This window comes from Ambystoma mexicanum, chromosome 3p, assembly GCF_040938575.1.
Source record: "Ambystoma mexicanum isolate Mex_15411 chromosome 3p, UKY_AmexF1_1, whole genome shotgun sequence".
Lineage (NCBI taxonomy): Eukaryota > Metazoa > Chordata > Amphibia > Caudata > Ambystomatidae > Ambystoma > Ambystoma mexicanum.
This window is the reverse complement of record NC_090925.1, coordinates 76,047,160-76,067,195: the sequence shown is the minus strand read 5'-3', so window position 1 is coordinate 76,067,195 and position 20,036 is coordinate 76,047,160. Positions and strand designations below refer to the sequence as shown.

General features: G+C 47.9%; 1 protein-coding gene across 11 annotated transcripts in view; it reads left to right on the top strand.

Annotated features, from left to right (window-relative positions):
- LOC138580122 (C-type lectin domain family 2 member B-like) overlaps positions 1-20,036 on the top strand; it is a 283,857-nt gene that overhangs the window by 128,254 nt on the left and 135,567 nt on the right. For 10 of the 11 annotated variants that reach the window (XM_069650406.1, XM_069650412.1, XM_069650415.1 and 7 more), the window contains one exon: positions 9,010-9,187. The exons of the other annotated variant lie outside the window; for it this stretch is intronic. In XM_069650406.1, coding sequence (XP_069506507.1) covers positions 9,010-9,142 — 133 coding nt within the window. In that variant the 3' untranslated portion in view covers positions 9,143-9,187. The remainder of the gene's footprint in view (positions 1-9,009; positions 9,188-20,036) is intronic. 11 annotated transcript variants of the gene reach the window in all.

Sequence of the window (20,036 nt, the reverse complement as noted above, 5' to 3'; positions counted from 1 at the left end):
TCTTTCTCTTTTTCGAAAATCACTGTCAGCCCATTCAGTTCCTCAGTTAGATATTCTGGGGTATAAGGACATGTCGATTAGTACAGATCATCTCAATGCTTGGAAAGTCAAGTGCAGCAATTGTCTAACAGAGCTTGAGTCTAATGTGGAAGCTTTGGTCTCCAACCCTGTATTGATACAAAAAAAACTGTTTCAACAGGATTGGATAATGACCCAGGCTAAAAGGAAGAAACTAAGCCTTATGAAAGACTATGTTCTGGAATGTAAGCCCTTAAAGGAGGTACCCAAATATTTGTGTTCCTGTGTCCGATAGTTTGAGGATGCTTCTTGAGAATGCGCCTAAATTTGTACCCAACACGAGAACATTTAGTTGCCAGGAAACAGTTGGGGTATTGTCAGTGGTTTTGAAGATTTTGTTTAAATAAAGCTGAACCGGAATCTTTAAATCACTTATTAACAGCATGTGTAGGCTGGACAGAGCGTTAATCGCTCTTTTTGGGTTCCATTATTGCCTCAGCACCAACATTAAGGATAGATGATTGGTGGTTAAAATTCTTGTGGGGAGAAAGCCACTCAGTAGTTTTTGCGCTAATACAATTCCTCAATGGAATGCCTTTGGAGTGCTAGTATTAATGTCATATTATAGATACGGAGCCAATCAATGTGAATTGGGAAGTCTGTACGATAACGGGGTTGGTGAGAGGGGTTTGATAGCATATTTTATATTCTCATGGTGTTTTTCTCATGGTGTTTTTCCTCTTTATTTATTGGAAACGAGGTGTTGTTTAATATCTTTTGTTTTTTTCTTGTGACCTGCAATACATTGAAGTATTCTGCATTATTTTAACTGTTTTTAAGAGGATATGGATGGCTTCCATTTTTTATTGCTTAAGTGTTAAAGGTTTGAAATAAACAAATAAAAGAAATAAGGCTAGAAAGGCATTTCCCCCACTTTGTTTGAAAACATGATCACCTTGTGTCTGCCTCTCATTGCTGACCCCTCTCAGAGCTCTGCTTCTGAAATACCAATTGCAAACAACCATGGGAGGAGGAGGAGGTGTTTTGGGCAGGGAGTGGCAGGAATTGGGTGTGAATGACCATAGGGATTAGTAAGGCCATGGGTGGACAAATAACCAAACACCTTCGGCCCCTCCTCATGTGCCTTTCTCTTGGCTCTCCTCTGTTCTTACAACTTCTCTTAATGTCTTTGCAGACGACACGCCCATTTTCTTTTCCGTCCCATCTTTTTCAGTCTCTGCACTCAAAACTTTCTGCTCATTTTTATTGCAGCCAGCACTGGATGTCTTCACACATCCTCCACCCTAATTCATCTAAGACAGGAATTGCAGTCTTCTCTTCCCCAACTTATTTAACTCTGTCTACTCGTAAGAATTAGGACCCACCCATCACACCTGCTACCTGTCATAACTCATGATCAAATAGCACCATTTAAAATCCCAGATTCATTTTCTTCCTCAGAAGTTCATCTTCTACAGTGCTTCAATCCAATTCTTTTGGGCCTGCATCTTTGTTCCACGTCAGGGCTCTGGGTGCCATTTACGCTCGCCATAAGGAAAGGTAACTGTAGCGGGCTGGTGCGCGTACTTCCGCCATTCCACTTTGGCACAGTCTGTTGGTCTGAAAAACCTGAGAAGTGTCCTACTGTGCTAAAATAAGTTAAAAGAAAGAACCTGGGCGTGATGTTTGTCTAAGGATTAACCATGAACGCCCAGGTGGCAACAGCACCTGATCTAATCACGGTATGGCACGTTTTTCTATTTGTAAACCACACAAATAGAATCTGAGCTGTACCAAACCACGAAAAAATAAGCAGACTAAACTGCTCATCAGATGAGTACTGCCTAGCATTATATGTGCAAAATGCAGAAAGAAAGCATCACCGAGCCAAGAAGGTTACAAAAATAGGCATTTGTATTTCCTCATGAAGCAAAAAAGAGACCAGCGTTTTGCTATACTAAACAGCTTAGTCCCGGTACTGACAAAGAAAATAGGACAAGTCAATCAATGTATCCAGCTCCGTGACAACTACATTTTCCATGTTTGCAAGTGTCCTTCAAATCGCACACTTCAAACTGCAGTTTGTGTGTAAACGGACAGATACATGTATATGGAACAGAGCCATACGTTATGATTATTTCATAATCAAATGACTATTCATTTCGCCGGAAGTTCTTATACATCAATGAAGTGCATAGTGCCTGAGCAGGCTGCACACCTCCAAATCAGGGTTTAAATAAACCGAGCATGTATATATATTAAACAATTAAAACTGAATTAATAAGATATTTTTATCTAAAAAGACAATACATTCCTATGAAGACAGTGCTAAAAAAACAAGTAATAGCACCATTTGTAATCAGTCATTGTGCCACGGTTTACGTACCCCTAGTGATTCATTTCATACTAATTCAAAAAATATCGAAACGATAATCATGGAACAAAATTCCATTAGCCAATATGATACTTTTATTTCAAAATGAATTAGCAGGCCAATGGATAAATAATAATGTATTCCTGATTTTTTAATTATTAATTGTATTTGGATACATTTAGTACCTTTTTAAACTAATTCACAAATCACAATAATATATTGATTAAAACACACATTCTACCAGTAATTAATAAAGTAACATTAAAATATCATTAAAAAACCCATAGAAAACATAAGATCTGTAATCCAACATGAGAAATCAATCGATCAGGGGTTTACCAATCCAGGGCCACTTTCCTGGCAAAGGGAAGGATCTAAGTTTTACAGGCGTTGAGGCAGAGATCATTGGCGGTGCACCAGGAATGGATGGCAGATAGTCAGTCAGGGGTGATGGAGGGTGCAAGAGGGTCAGCAGGGAGTTTGAAAAAGAGCTGTGGGTCGCCGGTGTAACACTGGAAGTTGGAAGAGAAGGAGGAGATGAGACTTGCAAGCAGAGCAAGGTAGATGTTAAAGAGCCAGGGGGAGAGTATAGAACCCTGGGGGACAACACAGGTGGAGAGGGAAGTAGGAGAGGAGAAAGTGCCCAGGATGTCTTGAGAAGAGCGGTCGGTAAGGAAGGATGTCAGACAGTCCAGTGCCTGTTCCGCGATACCAAAGGATTCGTGGAGCCTTTTGTATGAGGATGGAATGACTGACTGTGTCAAAGGCAGAGGAGAGAGCAAGAAGGATAAGGACAGCTGGGGGAGTTGGAGTCCAGAGCAAGCAGTTTTTCACGGGCGTTCAGAAGAGCATTTTCCGTGCCTCTGGATGCTCGGAATACAGATTGATGGTTGTGGAGACCGCCACCAAGTTCATTGTGTGAGTTGAGTTGGGACAAAACCAACTTCTCCAGCAGTTTCCCCAGAAAGGGAGTGATGGAAATAGGGCAGTAGTTGGCAGGGTAGGTAGGATCTGATGAAGGTTTATTTTTCTTGTGCGGGCGAACAAGGAAGTGCTTAAGGGAGGCGGGGAAAGATCCCGTGACAAAAGAGTGATTGCAGAAATCAGCGCAAGCAGGGGCAAGAGAGCCAAGGTTATCCTTGATGGTCCTGGATGAGCAGGGGGAAACGTGCTTAGAAGAGACCTTAATGGAGCGGCCAACTCTGGTAGCTTCTTCAGGTGTGACAGGGGTGAAGGAGGAGAAGGAGGATGGAAGAGGAAGGAGCAGTGTGTGATGGGTTATGAGGGAGAGTAGCAAGGGTGGTAAGGATGTCCTGGGTGAGGCCAGTGCATTGCAGAGGGCTTGGGAGGGAGAAGGGGAGGAGAAGACTGAGGGGGGGGTTGGCTATGAGTATCAGTTTGATATGCTGCCGAAAGGTTCTAAGAAATTTGTGAAATTGGGGGGGACAAGCAGAGGGGCTGATAAGGTCCACTGCTTTGTGGTGTTTAGCATGAGATTTTGGGAACTATAAGAATTTCATAAGAATGTATGACACACATAAAGTTCTTATAAAATCTGATACGTTTGAAGTAGGATTTATGTAACATTCTGATAAGATACTTATATGAACATGATATGATATGATATGATAGTTAATTTATTTAGACCCTATACACAATGTGTTTCAAAGCGCTTCAAGGCAAGGGAGGGAACAAGGGAAAATACAATGACATTCTTACAGGCCATGAACAGTAAGGATGTGAAATTAACTATCGTACTCGGCCTGACGACATTTCAGATAGTGTAAGAGCTAAGACATAGATAAGGAAGGGAGGGGGAGAGTGGGAAGGAAATAGACAGGCGACTACCATACTTAGGCCTGACAACATTTCTGGTAGAGCCGGCGAAATACAAAAGGTGAGAGAGAGAGGAGTGCAGAAAAGGAGGGGAGGAACAAAACAAGCGACTATCGTACTAGTCCTGACAACATTTCAGATAGTGCTGTAAGGGGTGGGGGTAAACAGCAAGGGGACGGGGAGAGAGACAGACAAGGTTGCTGTCATACTAGGTCCAGGGACAATTCTGATAAAGTAAGTGCATAGAGGAAAGTAAGGGGATGAGGGGAGGAGATAGGAAAAGGGAGAAGGGAGAGGAGGAGAGAACAGAGAGTAAGCAGTCAAAAAGAGTGGAGAAGCAAGACGAGTGGCCGAATACAATTGCAGAAGTCAGTAGTAACACATAATGTTGCAAGCCAGGATACAAGATAACGATGGGAACAGCATGATTCAGGGCCACCATGATACAAGATGCAAAGGAAGTCCAGCATGAGAGTTGAGAAAGGGTGACGCACCGTGAATAAATGAAGTCCATAAAAGTCAAATCCAGCATTGGCCACCCAACAGTGATGGTGAAACCAGAATGTATCAGGACGGACTCCTGCAGAAGTAGGCTGGCAGGGGTCAGAGAAGCAGGGTAGAAGAATCAAGCAAAACAGGCAACATCTGTGTGTGAGAAGAGGGGGCACAGGGAACATCACAAGCGGAGCAGGGGTGGGGATGACCTATGGGGACAGAGGGTGTAAACACATGTTGGTGCATGCTTACCTGCTGTCTGAGCAGGGGGTCGGGCACTGGGTCCTCCTGGTTGGAACAGGTCCAAACAGGAATTGCCCTTTTCTTTGTCTGCCCTTCTCTCCGGACGCCCGGACGAGAGACGTCCTTGATCTTAGAGTTAAGAGCAGGAAGGAAGAGGCAGGGCTAAGGAGGTTAGTGGTGCTTAGGCCAGGTGACCTAGATCCACTTAAACCTGCTCCCTGCTTAAAAGGAAATAGGCTGGAGGGCTTCTTAAGTAGGGGAAAGAGCGGCAAGCAGGAAGGCACCAGGTGGGCGGGGCTTGCTAAGTGGTGAAAAAGGCCAATGAGAAATTGTTGTGTGGGAAAGTCTTCTTGTAGAAGAACATAAGGGAGTCTACTGGCTTGACATAGACATGTAAGTTGTGTCATGTAGATCTGCTTGTGTGTGCCTTCACTTAGCTAATTCTGCCGTCAGTGAGTAACGTCTGTGATCTGGCACCTTGGGTTCCTGCCTATCCTACTGAATTGCCAACTCAGACACTTTACAACTTTGCTCATTGAAATCAAACAACCAAGGTTTCCTGTGATAGAATAACATCATGCTGAGGATGTGATTGATCATGAACAGCCTTTGTGTTCCCACTAAGATGACTCAACCTTTTTTGTAATATGGTTTGTGTTTATATTCACACTTCACAAAAGGAAAAAAAAACATGGTGGTTTCAACTACATTCAACAACTATGTTGTGTCTAACAAAACTCTGATTTAAACTTGTTATCCCTAACAATGACTAACTACATACCACAGTGTGCTAATTATATGAATGTGTAATGGCATCTTATGTCAAGAAACTGGATAGTGAACAGAGCACAACATCAGTGGTAAGACAACTAGTATGAAACATGGTGTGAATGGATACTGTAGGTCATGATCCTTTCAGACAAGAGAAGAGACCCGTCTCACCTTGGGCTAGGCGGCCTACCAGGGCATTGTCAGAGCCTGACCTACCCCAGAGACAGAGTTGGAGTTCAGGGGGACCCCAGTCCCTTACTCTCCTCCAAATACTATGTATTGACACCACTGTCCATTCCCCAATGCCCAGCAGCCAGTTTGTTGTCTTTAGTCGAGTCAGAAGACAACTAACTGGAATCCAAACTCATCATAGACACGCGCAACACCCACAAAAAAACAAGAATGTTATGTTGATTTATACTGTGCACCGCTATCACCCAATTGGGCAGTCTCCAGGCGTTCACCTAGCTCTGCAAGAAAAAGGACGAGGTTGGTTAGTAAGGGTAGAGTGACAGGATAGGTGTGTGTTGGCTTGCAGATAGTTGGTTGCGTGCACTGGTTTATTGTATCTGTACGGGTAAGGACCAATGCCTGGGTTGTTTCTATGTGACTGTTGGTTATGCAGGAGTGTGTCTGTGTTTTATGTGTAGATTGGATGATATTGTGTTATTTGTGTGTAAGTGTATATTTTGGGTAGCACACTCGGTGTCTGTATAGTGTTTGGTGGTGTGTTGGAAGTAGCAGGAGCGGGGTGGTTAGCTTGGCTACTCTCTAACATCTTCAATGTGGCTGCTCTACACAATTCTATATAGTGATATGCATGGTTAATTTCACAGTCTCTCCAAGTGTGAAGCCTGGCTAATCTTCAACAAATGTATCTAAAAGTGCTGCATAGCTCATCTTCACAGATCGATCTAAATGTGCCACATGGCTAAACCTCACAATCTATCTAAATGAGCCATGGGGCTAATCTTCACAATTCTATCCAAGTGAGTCGTGTGGGTGGCCCTTCCAATTGCTAAATGCAGAGTGTGACTACAGGACACAATTGGACTTACAGCAGAGAAATGCTACCTGACACAAATACGCTAAAAGCAGAATTTGGCCAGCTGGCGCAATAGGGCTAACTGCATTTAGGCATATGATATTAGTTAATAAGAGAGGTGCGGTTTTACACATAATAGGTTAATTGCGAGATATGGCTGACTAACACAAATGGATAAGCAAGGTGAGGCTACGCGAAACAATTAGGTAAAATTCAAAATACTTTTGATGGATAGGCTACATTTATAATAGGTAATAAGCGTGGTGGTAATGGATTACAGTAATGGCTGTACTCCCCGCTTACCTTATCAGTCGCTGCTGGTTGATGGCGGCAGGCTTCCCTCATGAACACGGGCAAACACGGACTGGCGCTGCTGCTTCAGGAGCTTCCCTTTGCCTTGGGGCTTTTAGCCCTGGGCTGCCAGGGCAGGGGCTGCTCTGGGGCTCTTTCTCAAAAAGGGCAAATCTGGCCAATCAGGGCTCAGGGACAGGCAGCTGCGGGAACAGGAAACGGGTCATGGTGCCACCTGGGACGAGGCTAGTGCACAAAGGAACACCTGACTGTCTCGGCCAATTGCTAAAGTGCTGGGTGGGGAAAGGAAAAAAGCCAGAAACAAAAAAAGGGCTACAGCACCAAGCTAGGGCACTATACAGGCAGACCAGCACAGAAAATGGGTTGAGAGTCAAAGGGTAAAAAACAAATCCCTCTAAATATCAGCAACTAGCCCAAAAAAAGACACAATATGCTCAGAAATCCCTCCAAAAGGCACCCAAATTCTAGCCAGAACCAGATTGGAATCAAAGGGATTCATTGTACCTGAAGAGGGAGGCCGACAATCCCCATAGCTGAGCTGGTTTGAACAGCAGATACTGATGCAACACTAATAAAATAAATGGGGGCATGACTTATGGGACCATTTAAGTACTGTGCACCCAAAATGCAACCCACAGGACAACTGTAGTGGAAGATTGGCCCGGGACAGGAGGTGATCAGAGAAACCAATAGGAAACTGGGGGCAGAGCGAAAAGAGGGAAGCAGGCTGACAAACAAACCCAAAGGATTTTGGGTGAGGTCAGGTGGAGAGTTGAAGGACCAAGATAGCAGGCGGTTGGGAGGGTAATTGATGTAGGCTTCGAAATAGTTTTCCTTTAAAAGTCAAATCTGTTTCTCAAAACAATGACTTTAGTTCGTGATATTCCTGTTACTGCTAATTAGTGTAATGTCCAGCATGACGGTGCTGGTAATTGCTTACGTGACTAGTGTGCTTTTCTATGGGGTGGGGGTGACACACACAAATTAAACTTGATGCTTTCTCGTTCACTCTGTCATTCATTCAATGCAACTGTCATCTAGACCTAGCGAACCCCTTATTCATTATTGTTTCCTGACATTGTCGGAAATTTGGTCATGGGGCCCCAAAACCATTTGAAATATGGATAATGCTACCACGCGTAATGGCCAGCTCCTGGATGTGAACAAACATGTGGTGAGTGCATTGGCAAATCGCAGTCCGCATGGAGGACTTTCAGGTGTCTCAGCAGATGGTGCAGCAAGATGGGTAAAACCATGACACACCCAGGAGGGAGCCAAAAGGATTAAATAGCGATAACTCTTCACCGCCCCACCCCCATTAGGCAAGGGCTGGCAGGCCGTTATAGCCCATGCACGCCCTCAAATGCAGGGGTGAGCGCTTCATTCACCCTTATTTAGGCTTGTTTTCTTCTCTTTAGACCATCAGAAAGTTTGGAATCTAGGCTCTAACCTCTAGTAGAAGCCTGCACTCCATCCTTCCCCTTCAATCTGCTCAATGTTTTAAGCTTCCTAGCCAATCATGAAGCTTGGAATGAAGGCTCCTACTACCTGTGAAGACTCCATTCCAAGCGTCACTTCGTGGTGTGTGCAAGGAAACATGGACGAGCTCGGTCTCCGGAAGGATGTCACAATGGGAGAGTTCCCTTTTTTCCCACCTGCACAAGCGCTAATAGCTCTAGGCGCCAAGTGACCTTTGCCCTCTTTAGAGACCCTCATCTTTGGTTCCGGACCACTAACTGGAGATGCAATCATCTTCCCACAGTAGAGACCTCTGGTGTGTACTCTAAGGCTTCAATGTGAAACTAGCTCCTCTGTCCGGAGATACCCTAAACTTAATTATGTATTTATTCTCTGCTTTACTAATCAGATTTAGTTGGTTAATAGGGCTTTGTCCATTCTTCTTCTTCCTATCCAGAATTAAACTAGTAAATGATGCTCCAAGTCTGGACTGTGCCTACCTGAATACAGACAACATTGGACCATTGGACTGCTCAACTTCACGGCGCTGGATCTGCACTAAGGAAATCACATCTGGAATCAGCACTTAAGAGCAGTTTCCATGCCTTCTCTTACTTGGCCAGAGAACCTTGAAAGTAGGTATACACGTTGACATTTTTCCAGCTGGGTTTGTTCTTAAAGAGTAGGAATGGAAGCGGTGGAGTGAAGTGCCTTTTAGTTTGGGCTATTAGGTGGCACTTAAAGCGCTACCTTTAAGCTGAAACTATTGTCATTAAAATAAGAGCTTTCAAATAATAGCTTCAAAAAGGAGCTGTGAATGAGGTTCTGAAATGCTTTTCAATGCAGACAACATATGAGGATGGATACATAGGGTTTTGGTGGTGTTTGGTTATGTGTCCACCCATTTAACGACAATTTCTAAACAACCCAAAACAACACATCTTTTGCACTCTTTCCCTGCATTTGTATTGTGTGCTGAATTTGGCAGCCATTTTTACTTCCAAAATGGCAGCCGCTATATGTTAATGTTTCTAAAAAGTTATTTTACTTGCTTTTTTATGAACAAAATATATACTAGTGCTTTTAAGTTCTGTAATATATATATATATATTTCTGAGGCTTGTGGAATCTGCTTAGATCACATGCTGTGCATAGGCCGACATCTAGTGGAAGCTGCGGAGTATTACAGTTTGTTTTTCGAAGTCGAAAAATGGGCGTCGACACAGGCGTGCCAGTAATACTATCCCTAGTGTGACGTCCACTGTACCCAAGATCCCTCACGCGTGTAGGATCCTCAGATTGTTTTTTTCCGCCATACTGGTCGGAAGCATCTTGCGGAGTTCCCTGGCCTTAGCCATACTTTTGCTGTTATTATAATTATACTTCTTATTCATTCCCTTCCCCACCCCAACGTCGACCCTCAACCTCGACGACGGCTGGAGAAGTCATCGACCGTCGGCTGCTGCACGACGGATCTGGGCCTAGGAAGGCCGCCGGCCTCGGCCCGGGCCTAGTAGGCCGCTGGCCTCGGCCCTTACAAGTAGGGAGAGTGGGGGGTGGTACATACTCTTCACTCTTGATATATAGATTTACATTTATATATTCCTACACTTAGCAGCCCGCTGCCTTAAGGTGCGTATGGAGGGTACCCCTTTTCAATTCTGCCCCAAGTGCAATCGCAAATACCCTTGGGTCGACAGGCACGCCACATGCAATCTCTGCTTGCCGAGGGATCACCCCGAAGCGAACTGCAGAGCGTGTAGTAGGTTTAAACCTAAGACACTTAAGGACCGTTCGACAAAGCGTTGGGCCCACCACGCCAGGCAGGAAGCCATGGCAGCGGAGGGCGCCTTCAGCGATGGCAGCGACGCCGTACTTTCGGACGGCGAGGGCATTATGGCGTCGAAAGACAGCCGACGAGCGCAGGTCCCCGACCTCGGAAGGTCGTCCGGCAGGGCGGCTATGGGGAAGACCCCCGGCGACGCAAGCGCTACACACATAGCATACCCCGGCGACGCAAGCGCTACACACATAGCATACACTAAACACACTAAGACCAACCGGACCTCGACGACGTCGACTTCCCGGAAAGAGGCACAAAAAGAACGGTCCGACTCGGCGTCCTCTGGGCGCTCTCGATCGAGATCACCTCAAGACGCAAGGCAATCATCCACTCTTGCCAAGGGTGCCTCGCTACACACATTAACGGAAGTTCGATCGTCGGGAGACGAAGACGACTTCCACCCCCAGGCCGCGCTCCAAGATACCGAGACCGCGGTTAACACCAGTGAGGCCCCACGCCCAAATACCTCTCCAGACCCTCGGCGCCAGGCGTCGAAAGTCTCTGGGGCCTCCAAGGGACAGGGAAAACATTTTTCCACGCACGGGGAGGGGGGGAAACAGCGGAAAGCACAGCCTTCCACCCCTGTAAAGCCATCCTCTCACCCTAGGCAGACAAGTAAACTCAAGTCTACCCTTGAAAAATCCCATAAATCATCACCTGCTAAAGTAATACCCTGTTCCAGGGAATGGTCCAGTATAGACATAGACAGAGTTATGTCTAGGATGTCTTCCTTGGCTGATTTTTATGACAAGAACCCAGAACACTTTCTTTCATATAACCCTCAAGGGGCCACACCCTCAGGCTCCTCCGATCCTATCCCGCTAAGTAAAAAGCCCCGGGTCGAAAGTCCTGAACCCTTCAAGGTTCAGCCTTACTCCACTCCATATTCTACTCCACTCCCCAGTTACCAGGGACAAGTTTTCCCTGAAGAGGACCAGGAGTTAGAAATTATGGAAGAACAAACCGGGACAGATTACTATGCAGAAGATGAGGACCTGGAGGAGGAAGAAGATGAGCAGGAAATGTACAGAGTAGATTCCCCAGTACAAAGCGAAGCCCCAGTTACTGACTCTCCAGTTGATAACCAGCCCCTCCTTAACGAGGTTCTCGCTCGAGCAGCGGAACACTTCCACATCGACACCCATGGTGTACAGGAGGAAAGGGACTTCGCGGAGGAGTTTGTAGGAGAGAGAAGACCGGTCGCTCAGACCATCCCTATCCTCAAATCCATCCAACGAAGAATAGATCCTTCCCTGGTGAATCCTAACCTCACCAGAGCTGTCAACCCCAGAATTGAAAAGATTTTCCGGGCAGCCCAGTCTGACCCTCTGTATATAAGGGGACATCTTAAACCAGATTCCCTAGTGGTGACCAACACTAGAAAAAGGGCTGGCACGCCCTTATCTTCATCAGAAGCTCCTCCCGACAAGGAGAGCAAAAAGCTTTACGGGTTTGGCAGGAAGGTAGCCTCAACGTCCGCCTACCAAGCAAGGATTGCGAATTCCACCACCCTGTTGGCTAGTTACAATTGCCATCAATGGGAAGAAGTCGCGGCGCTCATTGCCTCTGCTCCAGAACCGTTAAAGGGCCAGCTGGCTCGGATCTCGGCAGAGGGGAGAGCCGTGTCTGGTTGCATTTTAAAAGCAACTTTCGACGCCGCTGACAACGCAGGGAGATTGATAGCAGAAGGTACTGTTATCAAGAGACATGCGTGGTTACGGCAGTCGGGATTCAAGACAGAGACCCAGGCTTCTTTAATAGACAAGCCAGTGGAACCCGACCGATTATTTGGAAAGGCGGTCGAAGACGCACTTAAAAATGCCAAAGATGAATATGAGACTCTCAAATCCCTTGGCCAGCTTACCAACAAACCCCCTAACCAGAGGGGGAACAATAATTTTCGTCGCCCACGCGGCCAAAATTCACAAAGAGGCAACTATGCCCAGGGACAGGGTACACAATGGAATAACAACCAGCAGTCTACCCAAAGTTACGGCAGGGGTAACAAGAGAGGTCGTGGAAGAGGCAGAGGCAGCCCCAACAAGGGAGGGGGCACGCCTCCACCAAAACAGTGACGCTCAGTTCAGGGTCCCTTGCCACGCAACCCCAGTAGGGGGACGCATTTCCACCTTCACCCAGGCTTGGGAAGGGATCACCTCAGACAGATGGGTGCTGTCAACAGTATCCGCAGGATATTGTATAGAACTACTGCAGCGTCCCCGGAATCATCCTCCACGACAAAGAGTGCACTCCCTAGAGCATCAAAGGATCCTTCTCGAGGAGATCGCCATTCTGCTAGAAAAGGACGCGATAGAACTCGTCCCAGGACACCAGGTAAACAAGGGTATCTATTCAACTTACTTCCTTGTGCCAAAGAAAGATTTGACAATGCGCCCAGTATTGGACTTACGGCCTGCCAACAAGTATGTCAAGCCCCAAAAATTCCGTATGACCACGCTACAAGAGGTAATCCCCCTCCTAAAAAAGGGGGATTACATGGCAACCTTGGATATGAAAGATGCTTATTTTCATATTTCCATGCTCCCAGCGCACAGAAAGTACTTGCGCTTCAAGGTAGACAGTCGCCACTACCAATTCAAGGTACTGCCCTTCGGGATAGCTTCAGCACCAAGGGTTTTCACCAAGGTACTGGCGGTGGCGGCTGCACACCTACGCAGGGAAGCAATCCCGGTGTACCCTTATCTGGACGACTGGCTCATAACGGGGGAAACCCCAGGAATTTGCAGATCAAACATTCAGAGGACTATCGACCTCCTCCACGAATTAGGCTTCTCCATCAACGAGAAAAAGTCAAGTCTGGTGCCAAGCACCTCAAAACAGTTTCTAGGAGCTATCCTAGATACTCAGAAAGGATTTACCTTCCCCTCGGAAGAGAGAATTCGGAATATACTTCTGCAAATTCCGCATTATCAGTCAGGTCAACAGATAACAGTACGCAAAGCAATGCGGTTACTGGGCATGATGGCGTCATGCATTTACCTGGTCCCCCACGCGCGTCTGCGCATGCGTCCCATGCAGGAATGGTTGGCGAAACAGTGGTCTCAGGCAAGTGGTCAGTGGGACGATCTAGTGGTCGTTTCGCCAACACTAGTACAAAGCCTACTCTGGTGGACAAGAGAGAATCTCGCAAGGGGAAAACCCTTTTACGATCCAGAAGTACAGGCAGTGGTGACTACAGACGCATGCCTGACTGGGTGGGGAGCTCACCATCTCCACCACACAGCTCAGGGTCTCTGGTCTCACTCAGTAGCCAAGAACCACATCAATCTGCTAGAGCTTCTGGCAGTATTCCGAGCGCTAAGGGCGTTCGAGCCCCATCTACTGAACTTGTCGGTGCAGATCAGGACGGACAGCACGACAGCCATGTTCTATCTGAACAAACAAGGAGGGACTCGTTCGCCAAATCTGTCCAAGCTTGCCCAGAAAATATGGATATGGGCACTCAGACGGAACATCTTCCTGTCATCGCAACATGTTCCAGGGGAGCTCAATTCCCTAGCGGATGCTCTAAGCAGAGACTCCCTCCCAGAAGAACACGAATGGGTCCTTCACAGAGATGTAGTAGAAGATCTCTTCTCTCAGTGGGGTTTCCCCACAATAGACCTATTCGCCACAAGCGAAAACAAACAATGCCCAGGATTTGCATCCAGGTTCCCCCAACCGGACTCCCAAGGGAATGCCCTGTGGATGAACTGGTCAGGGATGTTTGCGTACGCTTTTCCACCAACTCCTCTCATCAGGAAGGTGGTGTACAAGATGAACAAGGAATCGATGACGCTCATCCTAGTTGCTCCCATGTGGGCGAGACAACCATGGTTTCCACACCTACGCAGGATGGCGGTGTGCGAACCCATCAGACTCCCAGCCTGGTACAACCTACTGTCCCAGCAGCAGGGTCAAACAGTGCATCAGGAACCCAACTCTATGAACCTAGCAGCATGGCTCCTGAAGTCATAGAGTTTGGACATCTCAAATTACCTCAGAGGTGTATGGACATTCTAAAGGAGTCCAGGAAACCAAATACAAGGCACTGTTACTTTGATAAGTGGAAAAGATTCGTTATCTGGTGCCAGAATAAACAAATCAACCCGGTTGATTGCACTCCTTCCAACGTTGTAACATACATGCTCCACCTGCTGGATGCAGGGTTGGTTTTTAACTCGCTGAAAGTACACCTGGCAGCCCTCTCGGCTTACACCACATCCCATAACAAGGTCTCGTGGTGGAAGGTACCAGTGGTTAAAGCCTTCATGGAAGGAGTAAAGAGACTTCACCCTCCTATTTCTAACCCACCGCCAGGATGGGACCTCAACGTGGTGCTAGCTAAGCTCATGGGACCCCCATTCGAACCCATGCATAAAAGTAGTCTCAAACACCTGACTTTTAAAACGGCCTTCTTAGTAGCCATTACCTCCATAAGAAGGGTCAGTGAAATTCAGGCTCTGTCAGTGCAGGATCCTTTCTTTACTATCCACAAGGACAAACTGGTTTTACGCACACACCCTAGGTTCTCACCTAAATTCATATCCAAGTTCCATGTAAACCAGTCCATCGAGCTTCCGGCTTTCTTCCAGAACCCGCAAAGCTCGGCTGAGGTGAAACTACACACTCTAGATGTGCGTAGGGCGGTCCTATACTATGTAAATAAAACCAGACCGCTAAGGAAAACAGATCAACTGTTTGTCTCCGTAGCTACAGGCAGAGAGGGGGATCGCGTCTCTAAGGGCGCTATCTCGAAGTGGATTATCAACTGTATACAGCTGTGTTACTCTCTTTCTGAAAAGACTCTGCCTTTTACGCCAAGGGCCCACTCTACTAGAGGCATTGGTGCCACTCTGGCTTTCATTGCAAATGTTCCCCTCGACACCATTTGCAAAGCGGCTACTTGGAGCTCTATTCACACTTTTACTCAGCATTACTGCATTGACACTCATTCCAAGGCAGATTCACAAGTGGGACAAGCGGTTCTAAGACACCTGTTTGCTCATGACCCTTCTCACATCCCACCTCCTTCTTCAGGTACTGCTCGCTAATCTATGCACAGCATGTGATCTAAGCAGATTCCACAAGCCTCAGAAGGGATACATTACTCACCGTAATCGTATTTCTGATGCTTGTATCTGCTTAGATTCACATGCGACCCACCCTTCCTCCCCTCCGAGAGAAGGCGCATGATTGCTTGTGGTCTTACCTTTCTGTCTATCTGCTTGGTTTATCTGTACTCACGCTACTCCTCATGCTTCCTCATGTCAGAAAAAATACAATCTGAGGATCCTACACGCGTGAGGGATCTTGGGTACAGTGGACGTCACACTAGGGATAGTATTACTGGCACGCCTGTGTCGACGCCCATTTTTCGACTTCGAAAAACAAACTGTAATACTCCGCAGCTTCCACTAGATGTCGGCCTATGCACAGCATGTGAATCTAAGCAGATACAAGCATCAGAAATACGATTACGGTGAGTAATGTATCATATATATATATATATATATATATATATATATATATATATACATATATATATTTTTAACTTTGTTTATTTAAATCAAGGCAGGATGGTAATTACACATATCACAACATATTACAATGCTTTTTTAGGATTTTTTGATCCCCAGTCCTCAATCCCCCCACCAGGCTTCCTCCCTCCGGCCTCTCCACCCCTCAGGTTTGGAGGCGGAATTTTCCCTCCTGGGTTATCCAGTTCGCCCCTTAGTGTCTATGTGTCTTCCTCAGGGTTGTCTTGGTGTTTCAGGATCCATCGGGCCCTGGACGGTTTATAGGTCTGGGCGCGGAAGCGCTGGTCGTATTCCAGCACTGGGTTCCAAACATTCTGGAAGCGATGGAGCGTTCCCGCCTGTGCTGCCGTCACCTTCTCTGCAATCAGGATGTCCCAGAGTTTAGACCACCATTGGGCTATGTGAGGGCCTTCTGGGGATTTCCAGGCCCTGGCCAACACCGTTTTCCCCGCCAGAAGGCAGTGTGTCAATAGCTTAGACCTGGTCCCGGAGCGCGGGTAGATCGCGGGGATCGGAGCTCCCAGCAAAACTGGTTCAGGTTCCAGAGGAATCGTCGTTCCTGTAATTTGTGTGATGGTCTCCAGGCATGTCCTCCAGAACTGTCGTATCTTTGGGCAAGCCCACCACATATGGAAGAAGGAGCCTGGGTGGCCACATCCTCTCCAGCAGGCATGATCCACTTGTGGGTTCATGTGGTGAAGTCGAAGGGGCGGGTAATACCACCGGAGGAGCACTTTGTATGCACATTCCCTATTGGTAACGCAGGTGGAGGAGGTATGTGTTCTGGTCCATATGTCCACCCAGGTTTGGTCCTCGACCGGATGACCTAAGTCTGCCTCCCATTGAGCCATACAGTGGGTCTTTGTGGACAGGAAGTCCCTTAAGAAGCGCCTATATAGGGTGGATACCCTGCCCCGGGTTGGAAGGTCCCCCAGTGTCAGTTCCAGGACGGTGGGCGAGCGTGTTGCTGCCTGCAGAGTTTGGGGGTGCGAGCACCAGTGGCGTAGTTGGATATAAGTGAATCTGTCCCTTTCATGGAGGTGGAACTTCGCCTTGCATTGGGCGAAGGTGAGGGGTGTCCCTCCCATATATAGCTAGTCTATGGTCTCCAGCCCGCCCTTTATCCAGTTCCGAAAATTGCGGGGGTCCGCTCTGGGTGAGAAGGATGGGTTATGGAAGACCGGGGAGCATGGGCTCAGTCCTCTTGGCAATCCCTTTTTGCTTTAGTGCCCAGTCCCAGGAGCTAAGGGTGTGTTTAGTTCATAGAAGGAGGTCTCCCCAGTGTGTTCTGAGGGGGGGCGGGATGTGTGGCAGAAATCGCAAGGGCAGGGGCACTTGTGATTGTTCCAGCTCTACGCATCTAGGGCGGTTTGTTATAGTTTGCCATGCCTGAATCTGTGCTAGTTGTGCTGCCACACTATAGGCCCGCAAGTCCGGAACCCCCAGACCTCCTAGCTTGGAGCCCCCCAGCATCGTTTTGAGAGGGATTCTCGCTCTCTTACCTTTCCAGATGAGTTTCAGCATTTTCCTTTGGATGTCCCTGAGGGTTGGTGTGGGAATCGCTACTGGGAGGGAGGCGCAGGCGTACAGGAACCTCGGCAGTAGGTTCATCTTGCATGCTGTGATGCGCCCCAGCAGTGAGATCTCTTGGGTCTCCCATCGTTCCAAGTCGCCTTCCAGTTCTTTCAGTAGCTGGGGGAAGTTGGCTTTGTATGTGTCTCTTGGGTTAGCCGGGATGTGGACCCCTAGGTAGGGGATGGCCTTCTTCACCCATGTCATCGGGCACATCGCAGTCAGTGGCTCCCGTTCTGCTGGGGTGAGCCCGATGCCCAAGGCCGAGGATTTGTCAAAGCTTATAGTGAAGCCTGAGACCTCACCATAGGTGGTAAATTCTTGTATCACCTGTTTCAATGATGATTGGGCTTCTGAGATCGTGAGTAGGACATCGTCCGCGTATAGGGCGATTTTGTGTCGCGTGGGGCCGTTCTGCAGCCCTTTAATTTGGTCGCCTCCCCTAATCCTTTGGGCCAAAGGCTCCATGGTGAGTGCGAAGAGTAAGGGCGACAGTGGGCAGCCCTGCCGGGTTCCGCATGACAGGGGGATCGGAGCTGAGCTGTGTCTGTTAATTCTTAGACTCGTACTTGGGCTCTGATAGTTGGCTAGAACCATTGTCTGAAAAGTTGACCCGAAGCCGAAGGCCTCTAGGGTGAGTTTCATAAAGGGCCAATCTACACAATCAAATGCCTTGGCTATGTCCAGAGCCACTAAGACCAGTATTTGGGAGTTCCGGGAGGCAAGGTCCACCAGGTTCAAGGTTCTCTGTATGTTGTCACCAGCTGACCGGTGAAGGATGAAGCCTGCTTGGTCGGGGTGAATGATCTTCGGGAGGACGCGGTTCAGGCGGTTTGCCAGGATTTTTGAGTATATATTTGCATCAATGTTTAAGAGTGCAATCGGTCTGTAGGAGGTTAGACTCCTTGGGTCCTTTCCTGGTTTGGGCAGGAGGATGGTGGTTGATTCCTGCATCGATGGGGTGACAGAGCCTGTGTCTCTGAAGGAGTTGAACAGGGTCACCAGATGGGGGGTCAGTTGTGGCCTGAATAGTTTATAGAACCTGGTCGAAAAGCCGTCCGGACCTGGGGCTCGTGTTTTAAGCGACTTAATGGCCTCGAACTCCTCCCCCATAATGGGCTCCTCCAATTCGTCTCTCGTTGTGTTGGCGAGACGGGGTACCGCTGCCCTCTGCAAATATTCCACCTGTTGTGGTAGGTTCCGAGGGGTTGCCTTCATGATTTGGGTCAAGTAGTCTGTCGCGAGCTGTCGTTTTTCGGGCTCCGAGGACCGGGTGACCCCCTCAGGATCACGCAGACCTGCGATCGTGTTGACACGTCTCCGTTTGGCTAGTTTGGCCACCAGGAACCTGTTCGCCTTGTTGCCCTTCGCGTAATATGATTGTTTGGCTTTTGCCATCAGTAGGGCGGTTTGTTCTGCGTAGTGGGCTTCAAGCTTTTTCCTCGCTGTTCGCATGATCCGTTGCGTCTTAGGGGACCAGCCTTTTTCCTTGTGGATTGCCTCAGCCTCTCTTAGCTCGTCCTCTAGAGCTATCCGGGTTTGGCGTCTGTTCCGGTGGTAGGCCGCTCCTTGAGCAATTAGGGAGCCCCTGATTACTGCCTTCATGGCGTCCCAGTTATTCGCTAGTGAAGTGTCCGAGGCTGGGTTTTCATCAAAGAAGTTTTTTATTCCCGTCGCGATCTTGTCTCTCGTAGCCATGTCATTGAGAATCGGGTCATATAGGGACCATTTGCGTGGGTTATTGAGGTTGGGGTCCTGAACCCGGAGTTCCAGGAACACTGGAGCGTGGTCGGACATGGCTCTCGTGCCGATGGAGACCTCTTTGCCTGAGGGGAAGGTGTGCGGGGAGATCAGGAACAGGTTGATCCTTGAGAAGGTGTGGTGTACGAACGAGTAGAAGGAGTAGTCTCTTTCGTCAGGGTGAAACACCCACCATGAGTCTATTATCTCCAAAGACCTGAACAGCTGGAGGAGGCTAAGTGCTTGGGCGAAATCGCTTGGAGTCGGGGGGTGTGACCGGTCTTTAGTGGGGTCGGGAACCCCATTGAAGTCCCCTCTGACAATTGTTTGACCCTCCACAAAACTAGCGAGAGTCGTGCCCAAGAAGTCGTAGAAGTGTGATTGTCCAGTGTTCGGGGCATATACCGAGATGAGGGTGTATAGGTCTCCCAACAGGAGGCATTTGACTGCTGTGTAACGGCCTTCCGGGCATGTTTTTGTTTCCAGGATTTGCGGGTTCAAGTCTTTTCTAAAGAGGATCAACGGGGGGCCGCAAATTTAACTGGTGGGTAGACCGACATTGTAAGTACGGGCGTACCCTTGGCCAACGGGGCCGGTTGTCCCATCGCGTATCAAGTACTGTGGGTTTCCAAGGAACGAAAGTTGGAAAGTGTCCTTGGAGTGGGTATGAACCGTGGGTATGGTCCGCCGCCTCCGCCCTCAAGGCTCATCAGACTAAGCGTTATGTGGCGGATCCGAGTTCAGATCGGGTCAGAGGAGACCAGGGAAAGATGCTGTTGAAACCTGGGG